The following is a 22,788-nucleotide window of genomic DNA, read 5'->3' as shown; positions in this document are numbered from 1 at the left end:
TAAATCTATGCCCTCTAATTTTGGACTTCCCTACCCTAGGGAAAGTACGATCTACTTCAGCAGCCTTCAGCTAGTAAAGATAGTAAGTGTGGGATAAGGTAGCTAACATAAACAGGACCTCCTCTACTGAAGTACTAAAGAAGTTGGCATTTCTAAAATTGTTTTATTCATATAGATTTATAGGGTTATACAGCACAGAAATAGGCCCTTTGGCCCAACTTGTCCATGCTAACCAATGTGTTAGAATACGAATTCTGATAGTTTAAATCTGCATCTTTTGTCTCACCCTAGAGTCTTGCCCTCACAAAGTGCTTGTTCCTAACTGTATCCATTACTCATCAACAGGCCACTTAATACTGGAAAACATTGTGACATCTGGAAAGGAACTGAGCATGAATGGACAATCCTTAAGATATTTAACAAGAAGGAAGCATTCGTCATAGCTTTCACGCTTCTTGCCATCCATGCAGGTTGACTGTTATTTACTGTGTAGGATTAATGCAGGCAGATAATTGCACGTTTACAAAATATTGCATATTTACAACCTAGCAACAAGTCTTTCGCCCAAACCGGTCCACGCAGACTTCATTCTCGTCATGAGCCTCCGACTTCCTTCTTCATCCCAGCCCATCAATACACCATTCTGTTGCTGGTTCCCTCATGTCTCTAGGCTTGTACTCGATGGAGTTCAGAAGGATGATGGGGGGATCTCTACCGGATACCGAAAGGACTGGATAGAGTGGACGTGGAGAGGATGTCTCCATTAGTAGGAGAGTCTAGGATCCGATGGCACAGCTTCAGAATAAAGGGAAGTCCTTTAGAACTGAGATGAGGAGGAATTTCTTCAACCCGAGGGTGGTGAATCTGTGGAATTCGTTGCCACAGAGGGCTGTGGAGGCCAAGTCATTGGGTGTATTTAAGGCAGAGATTGATCAGTTCTTGATTGGTAAGGAGGTTAAGGGTTACGGGGAGAAGGCAGGAGAATGGGGTTGAAGAAAACGGCCATCATTGAATGGCAGAGCAGACTCGACTGGCCAAATGGCCTAATTCTGCTCCTATATCTTATATTATGGTCTTATGTTCATATCTGGCTTCCCCTTACATGCATCTGTGGTATTTGTTTAATTTGTGGTATGTGGTTGAGCACTTCACATTATCATCTGTCCATTGTGATGAAGGACAAAGACCATGGTGTTCAGGCAATCAAAGATTTTATTCAAGCACAGGCAAAGGAGAAGCTATCTCTCACTTTGAGGAACTTCTCAAGGATGCTAGACAAAGGAGATGCCGTGGATGTTGTGTATTTGGATTTTCAGAAGGCCTTTGACAAGGTGCCGCACATGAGGCTGCTAAACAAGATAAGAGCCCATGGAATTACAGGAAATTACGAGCTTGGATAGAGCATTGGCTGATTGGCAGGAAACAGAGTGGGAATAAAGGGATCCCATTCTAGTTGGCTGCTAGTTACCAGTGGTGTTCCGCAGGGGTCCATGTTGGGGCAGCTTCTTTTTACGTTGTCCATCAACGATTTGGATTATGGAATAAATGGCTTTGTGGCTAAGTTTGCCGATGACACAAAGATAGGTGGAGGGGCGGATAGTGCTGAGGAAATGGAGAGTCTGCAGAGAGACTTGGATAGACTAGGAGAATGGGCAAAGAAGTGGCAAATGAAATACAATGTTGGAAAGTGTATGGTCATGCACTTTGGTAGAAGAAATAAACAGGCAGACTATTATTTAAATGGGGAGAAAATTCAAAATTCAGAGATGCAAAGGGACTTGGGAGTCCTCATGCAGGATACCCTAAAAGTTAACCTCCAGGTTGAGTCAGTGGTGAAGGAGGCGAATGCAATGTTAGCATTCATTTCCAGAGGAATAGAATATAAGAGCAGGGATGTGATGTTGAGGCTCTATAAGGCATTGGTAAGACCTCACTTGGAGTACTGTGTGCAGTTTTGGGCTCCTTCTTTAAGAAAGGATGTGCTGATGTTGGGGAGGGTTCAGAGGAGATTCACTAGAATGATTCCAGGAATGAGAGGGTTAACATATGAGGAACTTTTGATGGCTCTTTGGCTGTACTCCTTGGAGTTCAGAAGAATGAGGGGGGACCTCAGAAACATTTCGAATGTTAAAATGCCTGGACAGAGTAGATGTGGCGAAGTTGTTTCCCATGGTAGGGGAGTCTAGTACAAGAGGGTACAACTTCAGGATTGAAGGGCACCCATTCAGAACAGAGATGCGGAGAAATTTCATTAGCCAGACAGTGGTGAATCTGTGGAATTTGTTGCCATGGGCGGCTGTGGAGGCAAAGTCATTGGGTGTATTTAAGGCAGAGATTGATAGGTATCTGAGCAGCCAAAGCATCAAAGGTTATGGTGAGAAGGCGGGGGAGTGGGGCTAAATGGGAGAATGGATCAGCTCATGATAGAATGTCGGAGCAGACTCGATGGGCTGAATGGCTGACTTCTGCTCCTTTGTCTTATGGCCTTATGCAGAGCTTGCAGCAAATATTTATAGTTTTTGTATTTCTCTTTTCATTGCTATATTTTACAACAGTGTCTATAATTCACTACTTTTCAGAGCCCCACATTCTCTGATCTCAAGTGCAGACTTGGACATGTCAGTTCCTCATCATGAACTATTATGCTTGACCTTCAGTTTCTCCACCCTCTATACAGCGATGAATAGACTATTATTGCTCACTGTAGAACCATCAGCCCCAGAGCTACTATTTGGCCAAGTATTGCAACATGCCTAGTCCTAACTACAGCATTTAATATTGATCCTGATAGTGCAAGCTCCCTGCTCACTGGTTTTAGAAGTTTTTCTTGAATTCCCTATTAGATTTATTAAGGTTACTTGTTGTTATCTTCCTTGCAAATAGAAACACTGCCTACCAAATCAAGCACTTTGAAGGCCTACTGTCAGTTTTGAATCAGCTGGCCACCTGTGGCATTTCATTCTAGGACATTGTCAAGCATTTCTTTAATCTTCATTTACTTCTTGTTTCCAACACCTCCAGTCACAGGACGATGATAGGCAACCAATGGCTTTTTACAGTCTTGTAAACACCCTAAGCTATGATAGGCATCTCAGTTAGGTCTCCAGTAGAATGTTATTTCTTGATTACTGGATAATCCTCGTTTTCCTCTCAACCAACTGTTCGTACCTTCCTTTCAACCAAATGTTCGTACTTTCTACTTATCAATTTTGTTCATATTCAAATATCTTGAATCTGTATCTTGGACTGTCCAGATGAAGGGTCTGATCTCAAAATATCGACTGTCCATTTCCCTCCACAGATGCTGCCTGACCCACTGAGTTCCTCCAGCAGCTCGCTTTGTGCTCCAGATTCCAGCATCTGCAGTTTCTTCTGCCACTATTATGGGTAAAACTTGGCAGCAATGTTACATGCCTCCGACAGCCGAAGAATCTTATGGTTATATAACATAACTCATGTCCCGTTCTGGATATCCCAAGAAACGTTAGAGCAACAAGGTACTTCTTGAAAGTTAAAATAGCTTAAATTTCTTTCTGATACAGTCATGTCTCTGAGATTATTGATTTAACCAATTTTTATTTGTGCTGTGACCACTTTCTTATCAGTATAGTGTTTACTCACTGCTATAAGGGAGGAAATACAGCAGCCTTTTTGCACAAATCCCACAAACAACGATATGTGATTACAAACAGATAAACTTTTTTCAGAACCATTAATTGAACAATAATTATTGGTCAGGACACCAAAGATAATTCTCCCGCTTCTTCAAAATCATGATTTGTCTCTCTTCATAAGTCCACTTAAGAGAGCAGAGAGGATTGCCATTAAAACATCTCAGCTGAAAAACAACACCGCTGGCAATGCAGCCTTCCTCAGTACAGTGATGCAGTTAGTCTTCATTGCTGTGCTCAAGTTTCTGTCATGGGACTTGAACCCACAGCTCTGTGGGAACACTGCACTTCAACCACTATAGATGTCCTCAATGGCCCATGAACCTTTTCTTTGAGGAGCCAGCATGGAAAGAAACATTAACTCTATAACTTCCTACTCTTCTTTGAATTGAACTAAGGAATATTGCCATCAACATTAGTGCCAGAAACAAATTTGATGTAAATCTTTTTTTAAATAGCAGATAAACATAGAACACGCAAACAAATTTCAATGTATTGCAGTACAAGTGACAATAATAAACGAACACTAATAGAACAGGCATAGGAAAGGCCCTTCAGCCCACGATGTCTGTGCCAACCACGATGTCAGTTTAAACTAAGCCTATCTGCCTGCACATGATCCATATCCCTCCCTTTCCTGCATCTTCATGTGCCTGTCTAAATGCCTTTTGGACGCCACTATCATATCTACTTCCACCACCACCCTTGGCAGCATGTCCCAGGCACCCACCACTCTCTGTGTAAAAAAAACTAGTCTTGCATATCTCCTTTAAACTTTCCCCCTCTCACCTTAAAGCTACGCCCTTTAGTAGGTGACATTTTCATCCTGGGAAGAGGACTATCTACCCAGCCTGGGTGCGTGGGCACCATGGTCGGCATGGACTGTTTGGGCCGAAGGGCCTTCATCCGTGCTGTAATGCTCTATCTGATGAGATGGACTATGACCTTACGATTTACCTTGTTGTGACCTTGCACCTTATTGCACTGCACTTTCTCTGTAGCTGTGACACTTTACTCTACTGTTATTGTTTTTACCTGTACTACCTCAATGCACTCTGTACTAACTCAATGTAACTGTGTAATGAATTGACCTGTACGATCAGTATGTAAGACAAGTTTTTCACTGTACCTCGGTACAAGTGACAATAATAGACCAATACCAATACCATGCTTCTCATAATTTTATAAACTCTCCCCTCAGCCTCCGAAGCTCCAAAGAAAACAAGTTTGTCCAGCTTCAGATTTTTAAAAGATTACTATTTACTGATTAGTAGTACGTTTTCGATTGTTCCATTGGGAAAATACGAGTTAAGACTTGTAAAAGCGTGTAATTTTCTGTTTAGAAATAAATAAGTCAAATCTGACTGGGGAATTGATTAACCCAGCGGAAATACTTCTGGGCAAAATCAGCAGCAGATTCGGTCCCTGGCACTCCAGTAGCAACACAATAAGGGTGCGCTCTGCAGCCACTGCCCGGGCGGCGAGGAAGCCCTTGGAGAAACCCTTCTGCAACTTATCTTCCGACTGCGCAAGTGCAGAAAAGGAGCAGGATACGGAAGTAGCGATTTGCTTTAAAGTAGCTTCTGGTGGAAAATTCTTAATGAGTAGTATTTTTAATAGGTTGGAAATTAAATGCATTTAACTTTATTAAAATTATTCTATGCCAGCTGTTCTATAACAGGGTGGGAATTCAGAGTGGCAGTGTAGTGTTGGCTGGGTTGATCTGGGAGTGGTTGTGTGGGGGCGACCCTGGTATTTGTCCCTGATGGAGCAGAATGCAGCCGCTTGCATGGGGCTCGCCGTCGCCGTGCTTTCCAGCTTAGTGAATGGCTCCACTTTCGTTTTGCAGAGGAAAGGCATCCTTCGTGCTGAGAGCAGAGGTGTGTAAACACATCCCCTCCCAAAAAAATTCCCCAAATTGAAACATGTTTTATTCTTTAGCGGATAGTATTATTGACGTTACTGCATCAAAGACTACTTCTAAAAAGAATTCAGTTGCCTGGTCAATCTGCCCTGTCCTTCTGCATTGACAGAACTGCTCCATAATGATGATGCAATATTTGCATAGTCATCAACAAGTCTGTATTAAGTGCCTTATTCTGTGCCAATAAGGCTTGACTCTTTCATGAGTGAAGTGATTTTTTTTTACCAGTTTATTAAATAAACTGGATAACTTGCCTACCAATTCCAAAGCAACTTGTTCAGTGGTGCTAATTGTAAGATGAAACAGTAAAATTTCATATATAAATGATTTCATTTGGCTACAGATTTTGCTTTTAATTGTAACTCATTTTATTCCACAATATTTACTTTAAATCACGGTCTGTAACACATAAAAAATATTTTCAAATTATTTTATTCTCTTAATTAAAACAAAATCAATCATTGGTTTTCCTTTATTGGGAAGGTGCTGGTGTCACACTGTGACCTGTGAAGTGAAAGTACATTCCTTATTTTGATAGTGTGGGACTTTTAGGGTATATGTACATAAATGGCTTATGTACATACACTAACAGGCAGATGGTGCAGAGGACCCTGGAGGCTGTTCCCCTCAATAACAGGTTTTCCGCTTTGGAAGCTGTTGAGGGGGATGACCTGCAGGGATCAAGCGGCAGTAGCCAGGTCTCTGGCACTGGGACCAGTCTTGCTGCTCAGAAGGGAAGGGAGGAGAAGAGGAAAGCAGCAGTGATAGGGGACTCGATAGTCAGGGAAACAGAAAGGAGGTTCTGTGGCAGTGAGCATGAATCCCGGATGGTATGTTGCCTCCCAGGTGCCAGGGTCCGGGATGTCACTGATCAGGTCCACAGGATTCTTGAGCGGGAAGGAGAACAGCTAGAAGTCGTGGTTCATGTTGGTACCAACGACATAGGTAGGAAGAGGGATGAGGTCCTGCAAAGTGTGTTTAGGGAGCTAGGCAGGATGCTGAAGAACAGGACCTCAAGGGTAACAATCTCGGGATTGCTGCCAGTGTCACGTGATAATGAAGGTAAGAATAGGAGGAGATGGCAGATAAATGCGTGGCTGAGGAGTTGGTGCAGGAGGGAAGGTTTTAGAGTTTTGGATCATTGGGATCTCTTCTGGGGAAGGTGGGATCTGTACAGAGAGGACGGGTTACACCTGGACTCGAGGGGGGCCAATATCCTTGCAGCCAGGTTTGGTAGGGTGGGTTGGGAGGGTTTAAACTAGTTTGTGAGGGGGATGGGAACCGGAGGAGTAGGTCAGAGGAAGAAAGGGATGGGGAAAAGTCAGATCTAACTGTTAGAGAGGCTTTGAGGAAGGAGAAGCAGAGTACAGGGTATAAAAGTAGTAAGGTGGATGGGCTAAAGTGCATTTACTTAAATGCAAGTATCAGGAATAAGGGTGACGAACTGAGAGCTTGGATAAGTACATGGGACTATGATATTGTGGCTATTACAGAGACATGGCTGACACCAGGGCAGGAATGGATTTTGAATATTCCTGGTTTTCAGTGTTTTAAGAGGGATAGGGAGGGGGGCAGAAGAGGAGGAGGGGTGGTGATACTGGTCAGGGACACTATTACAGCTGCAGAAAGGGTGGATAATGTGGAAGGATCCTCTCTGGAGTCAATATGGGTGGAAGTTAGGAACAAGAAAGGAGCAGTTACTCTACTGGGAGTATTCTATAGGCCCCTTGGTAGCAGCAGGGATACTAAGGAGCAGATTGGGAGGCAGATTTTGGAAAGATGCAAAAATAGCAGGGTTATTATCATGGGAGACTTCAACTTCCCAAATATTGATTGGCACCTGCTTAGTGCCAAAGGTTTAGACGGGGCGGAGTTTGTTAAGTGTGTCCAGGACAGATTCCTGACGCAGTATGTTGACAGGCCGACTAACAGGTTGACAGGAAATGCCATATTAGATCTAGTTTTAGGTAATGAAACAGGTCAGGTGACAGATCTGTCAGTGGTGAGCATTTGGGGGACAGTGACCACTGCTCCATAACCTTTAGCATTGTCATGGACAGGGATAGGAGCAAAGAGGACGGGAAGATATTTAATTGGGGAAAGGCGAATTATGAGGCTATAAAGCGAGAACTTGAGAGTGTAAATTGGTATGACATTTTTGAAGGGAAATGTACCATGGAGATGTGGTCGATGTTCAGGGATCTCTTACAGGATGTTAGGGATAAATTTCTCCCGGTGAGGCAGAGAAGGAATGGTAGGGTGAAGGAACTATGGGTGACGAGAGGTGGAACAACTAGTTAGGAAGAAGAAGGCAGTATACATAAGGTGTAAGCAGCAAGGATCAGACAGGGCTTGTGAGGAATATAGAGTAGTAAGGAAGGAACTTAAGAAGGGGCTGAGGAGAGCAAGAAGGGGACATGAAAAGGCCTTGGCAAGTAGGGTTAAGGAGAATCCCAAGGCTTTTTACTCATACGTGAAGAGCAGAAGGATGGCTAGAGTACAGGTAGGACCGATTAGAAACAAAGGTGGGAAGATGTGCCTGGAAGCTGTAGAAGTGGGTGAGGTTCTCAATGAATACTTCTCTTCAGTATTCACCAAGGAGAGGGGTCTTGATGACGCTGAGGACAGTGTTGGTAAGGGTAATATTCTAGAGTATGTAGATGTCAAGAGAGAGGATGTGTTGGAGCTGTTGGAAAATATTAGGACAGATAATTCCCCAGGGCCTGATGGGATATTCCCCAGGCTGCTTCAGGAGGCAAGGGTGGAGATTGCTGAACCGTTGGCTAGGATCTTCGAGTCCTTGTTGTCCACGAGGATGGTACCGGAGGATTGGAGGGTGGCGAATGTTGTCGATTTAGATGAAGGCATTGTGAATAACATTAGCAAGTTTGCTGATGATACAAAGTTGGGTGGCAGTGCGACGTGTAGAGGAAGTTAGAATTCAAGGTGATTTGGATAGGTTGAGTAAGTGGGCAGATACTTGGCAGATGAAGTTTAATGTGGATAAGTGTGAGGTTATCCACTTTGGGAGCAGGAACAGGAAGGCGGATTATTATCTGAATGGTGTGGGGTTAGGTAAGGGGGAAATACAAAGGGATCTAGGAGTCCTTGTTCATCAGTCACTGAAAGTGAATGAGCAAGTGCAGCAGGCAGTGATGAAGGCTAATGGAATGTTGGCCTGTATTACAAGGGGAATTGAGTACAAAAGCAAAGAGATTCTTTTGCATTTGTACAGGGCCCTGGTGAGACCACTCCTGGAGTATTGTGTACAGTTTTGGTCTCCAGGGTTAAGAAGGATATCCTGGCTATAGAGGGCATGCAGCGTAGGTTTACGAGGTTAATTCCGGGGATGTCGGGACTGTCTTATGCTGAGAGGTTGGAGAGACTGTGATTGAACACGCTGGAATTGAGAAGATTGAGAGGGGATCTGATTGAAACAGACAGGATTATTAAGGGATTGGACAAGATAGAGACAGGAAATATGTTCCAGATGTTGGGGAAGTCCAGGACCAGGGGGCATGATTTAAGAATAAGGGCTAGGCCATTTAGGACAGAAGTGAGGAAAAACTTCTTCTCCCAGAGGGTTGTGAATTTGTCGAATGCACTGCCTCAGAGGGCAGTGGAGGCCAATTCTCTGGGCACTTTCAAGGAGGAGCTAGATAGGTTTCTTATAGATAGGGGAATCAAGGGATATGGGGACAAGGCAAGAGCAGGATATTGATTGTTGAGGATCAGCCATGATCTCAAAATGGTGGTGCAGACTCGAAGGGCCGAATGGTCTACTTCTGCTCCTATTGTCTATTGTCTTATTCAAAAAAGGTAGTAGAGATAGTCCAGAGAATTACAGACCAGTGAGCCTTACGTCTGTGGTGGGTAAGCTGTTAGAAAGGATTCTAAGAGATAGGATCCATGAGCATTTAGAGAATCATGGACTGATTAGGGACAGCCAGCATGGCTTTGTGAAGGGAAGATCTTGCCTCACAAGCCTGATAGGGTTCTTTGAGGAGGTGACCAGGAAGATTGATGAGGGTAGTGTAGTAGATGTGGTCTACATGGATTTTAGTAAGGCGTTTGACAAGGTTCCACATTGTAGGCTTCTTCAGAAGGTCAGAGGCCAAGGGATCTAGGGAGGCTTGGCTGTGTGGATTCAGAATTAGCTTGCCTGTAGAAAGCAGAGGGTTGTGGTGGAGGGAATACATTTGGATTGGAGGGATGTGACTAGTGGTGTCCCACAGGGATCAGTTCTGGGACCTCTACTTTTTGTGATATTTATTAATGACTTAGATGAGGGGGTGGAAGGGTGAGTTAGCAAGTTTGCAGACAACACAAAGGTCAGTGGCATTGTGGATAGTGTGGAGGGCTGTCGAAGCTTACAAAGGGATATTGATAGGATGCAGAGCTGGGCTGACAAGTGGCAGATGGAGTTCAATCTGGAGAAGTGTGAGGTGGTACACTTTGGAAGGACAAACTCCAAGGTGGAGTACAAGGTTAATGGCAGGATTCTGGGGAGTGTGGAGGAGCAGAGGGATCTGGGGGTTCATATCCACAGATCACTGAAAGTTGCCTCACAGGTGGATAGGGTGGTTAAGAAAGCTTATGGGATGTTAGCTTTCATAAATCATGGGATCGAGTTTAAGAGCCGTGAAGTAATGATGCAGCTTTACAAAACTCTGGTTAGACCACACTTAGAGTACTGTGTCCCGTTCTGGTCGTCTCATTATAGGAAGGATGTGGAGGCATTGGAAAGGGTGCAGAGGAGAGTTACCAGGATGCTGCCTGGATTAGAGAGTATGGATTATGAGGAGAGACTAAGGGAGCTAGGGCTTTACTCATTGGAGAGGAGGAGGATGAGGGGAGATATGATAGAGGTATACAAAGTATTAAGAGGAATAGATAGAGTAGACAGCCAGCGCCTCTTTCCCAGGGCACCAATGCTCAATACAAGAGGGCATGGCTTTAAGGTAATTGGTGGGAAGTTCAAGGGAGTTGTCAGAGGGAGGTTTTTCACCCAGAGAGTGGTTGGTGCATGGAATGCACTGCCTGGGGTGGTGGTGGAGGCTGATACATTGGTCAAGTTCAAGAGATTGTTAGATAAGCATATGGAGAAATTTAAAATAGAGGGATATGTGGGAGGAAGAGGTTAGATAGGCTTAGGTGTGGTTTGAAGGTCGGCACAACATTGTGGGCCGAAGGGCCTGTATTGTGCTGTATTGTTCTATGGTTTCTATGGTTAAGTTTACTGTTCTATGATTTTTAAAGGTCAGTAAAAGGCCTGAAGTGTTGGGGATTTCAGAACAAAGGTGTTTTGCAGCCAGAGATGCAAGATAGAACATAGAACTGTACAGGAACAGGATCTTTGGGCCTTTACTAAATTAAATTAGTCATCAAATGCCCAACTAAATTAATCCCTTCTGCCTACACAATCTCCATATCCCTCCATTTCCTGCACATTCATGTCCCTATCCAAGAGCCTCCTGAACGCCACTATATTATCTGCCTCCACCGCCACCTCTGGCAACTCATTCCAGGCACCCACCACTCTGTTTTCAAAAAAAAACTTGCCCCGCACATCTCCTTTGAACTTACCCTTTCACCTTAAATGCATGTCCTCTAGCATTAGACATTTCAACCCTGGGAAAAAGATACCGGCTGTCTGCTCTATTTGTGCTTCTCATAATCTTATAAACTTCTATCAGATCTCCCCTCAGCCTCTGCTGCTCCAGAGAAAACAGCCCAAGTTCCTTAAATCATAGAGTCATGCAGTGCAGAAACTGGCCCACCAAGTCCATTGAGTATCCATCCATGCCAATTCCCATTTTCTGGCATTTGGCCTGCAGACCTTCTCTGCCTTGGCAATTCAAGCGCTTGTCTAAATACTTCTTAAATGTTGTGAGAATCTTTGCTGGCTCCAGCCTCCTGGACAGTGTGTTCCAGATTTCAACCACCCTCTGAGTGAAGAAATGTTTCCTCTGATCCCTTCTAAACCTCCTATCCTAACCTTAAACCTGTGCCCTCCAGTTTTAAACACCTCTGTTCTGAGAAACAAACAGACCTTAGTGGACAAGTCCAAATGTCCCTGAAAGTGGCAGGACAAGTGGATAAGTTGGTGAGGAAGGCATATTGGATGCTTGTGTTCATTAGTCAGAGCACAGACTATAACAGGGAGGTTATGGTACAACAATACATCGGGCAATCCACAACTGGATAACTGTGTGCAATTCTGGTCCCCACACCATAGGGAGAACGTAACTGTATTATCTCCTCTCTCTCTGCCACTTTTATATACCAAATACTAATTTTGTACACCTCTATCAGTTTTACCTCGGTCTACTCCATTCCAAGAAAAACAAACTTATTCAGTCTGTATTCATAACTGAAACTGGTAACTCCTCACAACATCCTCTTCACCCTCTCTAGTGCAGTTATGTCCTCCCTATAATGTGGCAACCCAAGATGCACACAGTACTCCAGCTGTGGTTTACCCAGTGTAAAGTTGTACCATAACCTCCCTGTTATATCTGTGATCCAGCTAATGAAGGCAAGTATCCAATATGCCTTGCTCTCCAACTCATCCACTTGCCCTGTTGCCTTCAGGGATCTTTGTACTTGTCCACTAAGGTCTGTCTGTTTCTCAATACTCCATAAGGTCTTGCAATTCATAAGTCTTTACCAAAGGGAGATCAGTGAAATGCAATATGTATGCATTTTTGAGCAGGTTATCTAATTAACACATTTGTACTAAGCATTTAATAACTATTTTTGAGTAAGTGTTTGTTAATTTGAGAACCAACTCAAAGGATTAAGCAGTAGACAAGTTGGTGTTGCCAGTTTAAACTGGGTGCTTGACAGTGTACATTCCGATGAAATTTTAAAGAACATAGAACACTACAGCACAGTTCAGGCCCTTCGGCCCACAATGTTGTGCTGACATTTTATCCTGCTCTAAGATCCACCTAGCCCCCTATTTTTCTATCATTCATGTGTCTATCTAAGAGCTTCTTAAATATCCCTAATATATCTGCCCCCACAACCTCTGCAGGCAGTGTGTTCCACGCACCCACCGCTCTCTGTGTAAAACAAAAACTTACCCCTGACATCCCCCTTATACCTTCCTCTGATCACCTTAAAATTATGTCCCCTTGTGTTAGCCATAAACAAGAAACATTGAGGCAAGTGAATAGGGAAAGAAAAGGGAGCCAAAAGGTTTGTGGTGAAGATGTAAGATTAGTGTCAACAGGAATAAAACTAGCCAACTGTCCTAAACATAAGAAATACAAATCTCTGAAAGCTGTTGTTAAAGCAATAAGATTTGGGAACCACTATGTGGACCTCAATGCAACTTAAAGAGTTAGTTATCACGGGTGGATATTAACACTGGATTATTGATGGAATGGAAGCACAGTGAGATTTGGGAGTGCTTTTTTTTTATTCCAAAATAAACTTTATTCATCATAAAAAACACTCTATATACAATAAAACAGTGCAAGCCTTTACATTCGTGTACAGATCAATTATTAGTGTTACCTTTTTATATAAAAAACACAGCACCGATGCCACTCGTGTTGCTCCCTGGGATGCTACCCCAATCCCATATTTACAATATTTAAGCGGCTTCCTCGCCTGACCCCGCCCCTCCCTCTCCAGTGGCCGAAGAACCCTAAACTGTAGTCCTTCTATTAACATGATGCGAGTTGAACATGCTGGGATAGGGGACAGAATGACAAGGGCAGACAGGGTAGTGTAGTGGTTAGCGTAACACTTTACAGCGCCGGCAACCCGGGTTCGATTCCACCTGCTGTCTGTAAGGAGTTTGTACGTTCTCCCTGTGTCTGTGTGGGTTTCCTCTGGATGCGCCGGTTTCCTCCCACATTCCAAAGACGGAAGGGTTAGGAAGTTGTGGGCATGCTCTGTTGGCACCAGAAGCATGGTGACACTTGCGGGCTGCCCCCCAGAACACTCTATGCAAAAAAAGATGCATTTCACTGTGTGTTTTGATGTAATGTGACTAATGAAGATACCTTATAAAAAAAGAATTGGGTGAAATCAATTGAGCTGTATATAGTAACACTGTTTAAAATGGCCTTCAAACACAAGCTTCTGTGATTGCAGATTGTGAAACCTGATAATGGGTTAAGCAAGCTGAAGTGTAATTTTTTTTAAATCAAAAGATATATCGGAACCGATTATTCTTTGCAAATCAAAGAACTAAAAGTTTAACTGAGAAGGAAGCAAAGCTAAAATTGGGGAACTTGAATTTCACAATGCAACCAAGCATAGGATATAAACCAACTGTCTGAGGAAGTTTGTACTTTTTGATCATTCAGAACAACCTGACATACTGTAGTTGTGGTTACAGTATATTGGAATGCATGTGACTGTTGCTACTGACGCATATTTGTCTATCATAGCCTGCTAACTAAGGTGAGATTTGGTGTATGTGAGAAAACATGTCAAATAACTGATCAGTCCTTCAAACAAATCTCCTCATTGTTGCTGAGGTTAACCACGCTTGGCCAAAGGCACAGGGTGCCCCTCTCTGGACTACTGACAGTCTTGTTCAGGTGTCAGTGGAGAGCTACTTGGAACAGAGGTTCTTGGGTCCAGACATAACTTTCCTTCAAAAAAAAATCAATAAAGCCTGATTATTTTTTTAATGGTCGCTGCTGAGAAAATGTTAATTTTGTTCTTTTGACAGGAGCTTCCTATTTGACAGAATTGATTTGGTGGACTGGAACTTTAGGAAGTAAGTATCAGTTTTCAAATTGGTCACCCCTACTTCCAAAACAGTTGCTTCCTTCACTAACCTAATTCTGTAGTCTGTTCTGCCCATAAAAGCCTATGACATCAGTGTGTGTACCTCTGTTCAGACATTCCTTCCACATTTGGTCACAAAGCCTTAACCATCTAGGCCTCTAAGATACTAGAATTTTTTTCTCTAATCCTTACTGCCTCTTTCTCCTTCAAAATGCTCCTCAAACCAAGTTTGACCAATCCTCTTTGACCAAGTTTTGGTTTGTTGTCATAGAATCATCTTGTGCTGCATGGGATCAAATTTTCTATCAAAACATTCCAGTGAAGTGCCTTAGGAGAGTTTGCAGTCTTCAAAAAAAACACTATAAAATGTAACATGTTGTTATTGAGGCCACATGGGAATAAGCATAACACGTGAAGGAAATGTATCTACGAGGCATGGCAAATGTGCCGATGGCTTGGATGCTGGGATTTGGGAGGTCTGAAGTGAGACTAGCTGGCAAAGTTAGGAATGTTTTGATGAGAGGGTGGGGAAGCCACCCTGCATAAAATTTGCTCTCTTGTATCTGCTTACCTCCTTTTTTTGTCAATGCTGTTTGTCTTTAATTGTTTTTTTTCCAGTTTGAAGAAGCTCTGTGTTCTCTGACAGCCAACTTCCCAGTATTTATTTTTGTACAACAAAGATTAGTGATTAAATGCAGGAATCTTCCAGCCTAAGCTTCGCCTGATTTTATTTTTACTGTCTGTGCCAAGTAGGAAATGAGGAAAAATTTCCCTCTCTCTTAAATTTAAAAGATAGGTAAATATGCATTTGACTGGTTATCACTAGAAGGAATAAATCATCGTGACTTAACGGTACGTCAAATAATTCTCATAAAATCTTTCATTTATGATGTGTGTTAGGAAATGAAATGAAAGACGACTGTCTCTCAACTTCTCTGCTGGGAATTGTATGTATTAGCTTGTAAACAATGAGTAACTCACCTGTTAAGTTCTGCCTTTATTTATTTTAGGGAAACTTGATTTCAATGAATTTATAAAATGTCAGAGTAAGAATAACAAAGATGCAGAAAATTATCCTTTGGCAGAAAATAATTAGCCTTTTAAAACAATATATTCCCTTTACAATTTTATAGTTTATATTACATTCTGCATTTGCTGCCTTTCATACAGGTGGGTCTTGATTCAAAGGTTTGAAGATTGAAACCACTGTGTTGTCACATTGGTGCTCATCCTGCAGTGATATTGCACTACCCTCTTATTTTTAGCCTCTCGAGCTTAGTTTTCTGGATGTCTAGTTTTAGGTAAGTGCCTAAACACATTCTTGTTTTATAAGTAAATTAATATTTTACAATTTTCTCCTTGTTACAGTGGGACTGGGTCAAATTGGAAATTTCTTGGCCTACAACACTGCTCCTGCTGCATTGGTGACTCCACTTGGAGCCCTTGGAGTACCATTTGGGTAATATTTTTATTTGACCTGAATGTTTATGTTAATGTGTGGCATGGAAATTATTTCTTATTGAAGTTTATTGCAGGGCTACAATGGTATTCTGGCTAATGGTTTAACTGTTTCATGAATAGTTATGCGACCGTACCCTTGTTGATTTACCAGTATCTGCTGTGAATGTTTCTTATTTCAAATGCTAGATGATTTGATTGCATTGTCCTTCCAAAGCTACTTTAGTAGCTCCTGACATGGAGCTCTTGGAGTGTCAAATTTAAAATGTTTAACATCTCAGAATTATAATTCAGTTCACTCTAACATAGTGTGAATCCACTGAACCATGTATACTAAATAATTTGGGAAATATCTTGCCTGGATGACACACAGACAAAAGCTTTTCTCTGTATCTCGGTACATGTGACAATAATAAACCGATACCAATATCAAATACCTGTTTAGAACTCAATAATAGAGCAAGAATCTGGTCATTTCTTTTGTCAAAATGAGCACTTGTTCATAAGTTTTTAAGGTGTGCTTATGTATGAGCACTCACTTTTACTATCCTGATCTGTTTTCCAGGTCACTCTTGGCTTCTTATATGTTGCAAGAGAAGCTGAATTTGTTGGGAAAACTAGGATGTTTACTGAGCTGTGCAGGTTCAATTATACTGCTCATTCATGCTCCAAGAACAGATAATATAACATCAAGGGTGCAACTTGAAGAGAAACTTCTGGATCCAGGTAAAATTGAATGTGTGTTCTTATTTGTTAATACCCTTGTCAAACAGCTTGGGATGTTATATTGTTTTAAAGACACCATATAACTGGAAGTTAAGGTTGTTATTGTTGTGTTGTTAATACAAATTAGCAATGGTGGATAGGTGAAACCTAACACTAATCATTGAGGTGCTTCATCCAGTAATCACCATCGCCTGATAACACTGTGAACAATAACCCACTGCTGTTTGCTAGTCTAGTCTGAACTTTACCTTGAAATCCTATTCCATTAACTCTAATAGTTTATTGTCAAATGACTCAAATGTTTTCTGGAATCCCACTATTCCATGTGATAAGGGTTCTTTCATGATTCATTTAACTATTGTATCCTGTAAAAGTCATGAAGGTTTGGCTGTATAGAGCTTCCCCCATGTATATCCAGGTCAGCTGCAGTGTGCTGGGTTGTAATAATACAACTAGTCCTTCATCTAGCTCTGATTCATTGAATTATTATCTGAAAGTGATTTAATATTGAGTTTGTGTTTGTCATCCTTTCTTTTTAAAGTATCACCATGTCAGCCCACTTTCAATCATATTGCCAGTGATAATTTCACACAAAGTTACAAAGCTCACCCCTTACTTTAATAGCTGGGCTGTCTAGCATTTGAGTTACTTCATACGAAGCAGAAGGTGGCCACTTGGCCCATCCTGGCTCTCAGCAGACCAACCCCCCCCCCCTTATTTCCATATATCCCTGCAACCTATTTTCTCTTGCATGCCCACTAATTCCCCTTTGATTATTTTTGCCATTTTACCTTGTTACATACCAGCAACAATAGAAACACAAGGAGCCATGTGTAGGTGTTAGAAACTATTTTATTAATAACTACTTATGATAATAAGAAAAGTAAAAACATTAGATATTAAACATAATCCCCAAAACTAATAAATTTAAAGTGTGTGTGTGGCAAATTCCCAAACCCCAAGTCTAGGAATAGTTCTCAAAGTTCAGTTCAGCAAGTCATAAGGTGAAACATGAGCAAAGGCTTTTGCAAAAACCACCGTTGACTGAAGAGAAAATGTAGAGAGAATATAGAGAGAAATTACGAAATCCACATGTTGCATGATGGAACCCATACGACACCTCAATCTCCGATGATCTTCACTGCTTTGTTCCGAATTATCTGCCACCCTGAAGGCATTCGATACGTGGCCACCCACAGAAATACCTGCTTTCCAGCACAGGTTAACGACAAAGTGGACTCCACTTGTTTGTTCCAAAAATCCATAGATGGATTGTAGTGACAGACACAGCTATTGTTCTTCATCCATTGATGCAGAGACCAGCAGTCAGTCTCTCGCTCTCTCTCTCTCTCTCTCTCTCGATCTCTTTGACTCTCTGTGCAAAACAGCCAGCACGTCATTATAGTCATGCTGTCCTGATAACACCACACACACACTATTACTCTACTGTCCAGGTGCCTTAAAGGGACATTCACCAAATAGCAACCTGGCTCATAACAACCTCCACTAAGGGGCAACTTACAATAACCAATTAACCTACCAGCACGTGGGAGGAAACCTGAGCATCTGGCAGAAGCCCACACAGATAACGTGCAAACTCCACAAAGACAGCTTCAAGGTCAGGATCAAACCCAGGTCCCAGGGGCTGTGAGGCAGCAATGCCAACTGCTGCACCACTATTCCATTTGGTGCCTATTGATGTTATTTATTTTAATTATTGTCTAATGAGAGAGTTCCAGTGTCCTCCAACAAAAGGGGGAAACCCAAACTTGAATAAATGTGTTATACTTACTGCTGTAATGTGTGATTCAAGGTAACTGATTCAGCCAGACACCCAGCAGTCAAAGAATCAGCATGTCAGAGAGATGAAAATAGAACTGTAGATCCACACAGCACAAGTCCAGGCACTTGGTCCATTTAGCCTGTGGTAGGCACAGTAATATAATTGTAAAACCAATAGCAATACTTATTGTGATGCCCACAAGCTGTTTGCCTTAGAGGGATGGGAGAAGAGAATTAAGGTGGTTTTAAAAACTTTGACAATTCTCAAAATGTTTTTCTTTCTTTACAGTGTTTCTTGGATATGCCTGTGTTGTTCTAGCACTTCTTATTTTGCTGATCTTCTGGATTGCACCTTCCCATGGCTCTACCAACATTATTGTCTACATTGGTATTTGTTCATTACTGGGCACCTTCACTGTACCAAGCAGTAAAGGCATTGGCTTAGCCGCACAAGATGTGTTTGGCAATAACCTGTTAAGTCAAAGGGCCTTGTGCCTTTTTATCTTGCTGCTAGTAACACTGGTTTGCAGTATTTTCCTTCAATTTATCTACATTAATAAGGCATTGCAGTACTTTGATTCCTCCATGTTTGGTGCTATATACTATGTGTTTTTTACAGTTTTAGTCACATTAGCATCTGGAATCCTCTTCCAAGAATGGAGTGATGTTAGCTTTGTAGACTTCCTTGGAATGCTGTGCGGATTTATCACAGTTTCAGTTGGGATCATACTTTTGCAGATGTTCAAGGAATTCAGCATCTCTGTCACTGACTTAAGAAAAGTCACATCAAAGAAACACTGAAACCAAAGTACTTATAGGCTGCTTCACGGCTGTGGTTCAGTTTCTGGCTGGATATGTATCAGAACGGCAATGAACATCGTCGGATATTTGGAACACAGATGTGACGAAGATTGCAGAACATTTAACATTTTGTTTCATGCACGGTATCATTTAATGTGGTCCAGTTGCCATCACCAAAGCAGCTTCTCTGTGACACGGGTTGCTTCACACTGTCCTTCACCTGCTTCCACTCCCCCCCCCCCACCCCCTCCCCTCCACTCCGCTCCCCTCCCCTCTCCTCCACTCCCCTCCTCTCTCCTCCACTCTCCTCCCCTCCCCTCCTCCCCCATTCACCATCCTTCTCTTGCTGTCTAGTATGAAGACAGCGGAAAGCTGCTTGGGAGATAAGGCAGTCCCAGCTACTGACAAAGCCGCAGGATCCGTTGTGTTATTAGCTGTAAGGGTTTTAGTGATGGTTATCCATTTCCCCACCCCCTCCCTCCAATCACCACCCCAACCTTTAGAATAACTGTTAGTTTCCACTTAACAGCTGATTCCGAGACATATTAATTTAGTAAGTTAGAGACTTGCATTCTGCTACTCTGCAGGAGTACAGCACTGGATTGTTGCCTGGATTCTGCTGTTCAAAATTTTGGCAAGTAACCAAAAGTTGGACAATAATTCTTAAATGTTAAAATGGAATTCCCAAATGAGTAGGTATTTCATAAACTTTAATTTGCCTTTATTTTTCCTTTTTAAGTTTATGTTGGACATGCTACTTTGGAAACTGAAATCTCATCATGTGATGCTTTGTAACTAATTGCCTTCATTCACTTTATTTCTGACCTTTGGAAGTGTTGGATTGTTGCCTTACTGAATACTGAAAGGGTAGACATGAGTCGGTTTGCAAACAGCAGTGTACTACATTGGTACAATTGTGCAAGTGTGAATTTTGGGTTTTACCATTTTGAGGAACAGGATTATTGCTGCTGATGTTCTGTTATGAGATTGTGGTAACTTTGGAATGCAGCTTCCTGTATTTCAGTCCACATCTATGAGTCATTGCGGTTCTGTGCTGTTTTTCATGTGTGGTTGTGTCATCAAGGTATGCACTGCTTTAGAAATGAATTCAGAATAGAATTTTGGAAATAGCATCAACTTATCCTGCTGACCGTCTTATGATAGTCAGCAGTATAACTGGTTCTCACAAAGGCGAAAGTTAAGATCTTGTATTGCACTGAATACAAGTTATCCTGATCACTGGCTCCAGTTCAATAATATGTTGATGCTTTTGTTGTTCAATTTTCTTTGTGTTAAGATACGTGAAAAAATTTAACAGCTGTAGTTAACATCTATTTAACTAGTGGTGTTTAAAGTGAAGTATGTGAATAAAATTAATTCTGCACAATAAAGCTTACTGATGCCTAACATTCTGAAAATTCCAAACCGGCCCTTACAAACCTTTGGTTTTCATTTCAGAGATCTTATAATGAGCTGACAGTTTTCTTCAGTGCTATAACCCCAACATTCAAAAATTGATCAATAATTAAATGTTCTCAAATGACGGATTCATTCTCCTAATAATGATTCATTCTCAGAAGCTGTGTACACACTGGATGTATTAGGCTTGCGATAAATCTAAAGATAACATCTAACCCACTAAGAGTTGCAAACTGGTATCTCAGGTTTTGTGATACGAGAATTTTCCACATATAGAAATGTATGGAATATTTGAAATATGTGAAATACGCAGAGATAATTTATTAAATTGATGTAGGTCCAATTTTAACTGCTTGGCATTGAGGCTACTTTTGTGCAAAGAATCACTGAATGGATGTGAAAATAATTAAAACTTTACCTACTACATGTGCCTATGAAATGTTTTATGGCAGAAAAATATGTATTTTGTAACTCCTTTTAACAGTTTGTCATGAGATAAGGATAATGTATAGCATAAAAGCTATGATAAAGATTAATATTCTTATGATATAGTTTCTGACTCCTTTCTTTCACAGGTAGACAGGGTGGTGAAAAAAGTGTTTAGTATGCTGGCCTTTATCAGTCAGGGCATTGAGCATAGGAATTGGGACATTATGTTGCAGCTGTATGAGTCATTGGTGAGGCCGCACTTGGAGTACTGTGTACAGTTTTGGTCACCCTGTTATTAGGAAAGATGTGGTAAAACTGGAAAGAGTACAGAAAAGATTTACGAGGATGTTGCTAGGACTAGAGGGCCTGAATATAGGAGGAGGTTGGTCAGGCTAGGTCTTTATTGCTTGGAGTGTAGGAGAATGTGGGGTGATCTTACAGAGGTTTATAAAATCATGAGGGGGCATAGATAAGGTAGCAGTCTTTTCCCCAGGGTAGGGGAGTCCAAAACTAGGATGCATAGATTTAGGGTGAGAGGGGAAAGATTTAAAAGGGACTTGAGGGGCAACTTTTTCATGCAGAGGGTGGTGAGTATGTGGAACAAGCTGCCAGAGGAAGTGGTTGAGGCAGGTACAATGGTATCACTTAATAGGTACACTTGGATAGGTACGTGCAGGGGCGGGGTTTAGAGGGATATGGGCCGTATGCGGGAAATGGAGAATAGATGAGTGGGCACTGATGTCAGCATGGACTCTGGGCCAAATTGAGTAATTTTAATTAGTTCTGTTTAGACAATTGAAGAGTTTTTCTTTCTATTTTAAACCAGCCAGCCAGTTTAGCTGGTTTGACAATTGGCTTAGCTGGCTGCCAAAGTATTTTGTCACTGTTTCGCAAGGAGATTTTCTGCTCCTCCAAGTGACAGTATTTACGCAAGCAAGGGTTTTTTCGTAATTGACACCTGAGGAAACTGAAAGTAAGTTTGGACTTGTTAGGTGGGTCCACAACATGAAATTTTGAGCCAATAATTTTTTTTAAGAAGAGTTTTATAGGGTGAATAGAACAGTGACTAATTCCTTTGCACAAGGATGAGGGGCGATCAGTTTGAAATTGTCAAGTGGCTAAGTTTATTTGCAGAGAAATGTTAAGAGTATCAAATGCTTTATTACATTGAATGGTGGAGGACAGCACAGATGTTTTAACACTGGCTTTGCCTTCATTGTCCAGCAGAGGTCACCTGATGGCAAGCTGAGGTCGAAGTTTTGTCTCAAAGCATATCAAGTGTTTTGATGCAGATGTAATGACTGCCTCATGGAAGCAAATATGGGAGTCATTCTGTACAACTTAAGCAGCCAATCCTTGATTTTTGGATAATTTTGTTTTACTTTGGATGTGGCTGTGATTAGCAAGGCTGATGGTGCTGCCGAATCTTGAGAAAGTGATGCCCAAGCCTTTCAACCTGGTGTACCCTGATAGTACTCCCAATCACAGAATGGTGTCAGGCCAAAGACTCCATACAGTCCATCTTGCCCATACCAACTCTAACCTTTCTCCAGGTAGTCCCATTCCTCTCCCCACAGCCCTGCATTTTTTTTCCTTTCAGGGCCATCTCCTGCTCTGCTTACACTGTAATCTGCATTTGTCACTACCCCTAGCAGTGCACTCCAGATCTGAGATAAGCTATTCAATATAGCTGTCTTCTTTCTCAATGTTATAACTGCATGGAGAAGGAAAATCCTTGTGTCACTTTTCCTTCTTTTGCCAATCACCTTCGTTCTCTGTCCCCTAGCTTAATCCACCAATAGGAACAGTCTCTCTATCGATTCC

At 41.9% G+C, this 22,788-nt stretch overlaps 1 protein-coding gene across 1 annotated transcript; it reads left to right on the top strand.

Moving 5' to 3' along the window:
• Positions 1-5,207: 5,207 nt before the first annotated feature.
• Positions 5,208-21,077, top strand: nipa1 (NIPA magnesium transporter 1). Its single transcript, XM_052026352.1, has 5 exons — positions 5,208-5,551; positions 14,291-14,338; positions 15,718-15,808; positions 16,373-16,533; positions 18,605-21,077. The coding sequence occupies exons 1-5, from the start codon at positions 5,437-5,439 to the stop codon at positions 19,114-19,116; spliced, it is 927 nt and encodes a 308-aa protein (XP_051882312.1). The 5' UTR covers positions 5,208-5,436; the 3' UTR covers positions 19,117-21,077.
• Positions 21,078-22,788: the final 1,711 nt, after the last annotated feature.

Source organism: Pristis pectinata, chromosome 11, assembly GCF_009764475.1.
Source record: "Pristis pectinata isolate sPriPec2 chromosome 11, sPriPec2.1.pri, whole genome shotgun sequence".
Classification (NCBI taxonomy): Eukaryota; Metazoa; Chordata; class Chondrichthyes; order Rhinopristiformes; family Pristidae; genus Pristis; species Pristis pectinata.
The sequence above is the reverse complement of the archived record's forward strand: the minus strand, read 5'-3'. Positions and strand labels throughout refer to the sequence as shown.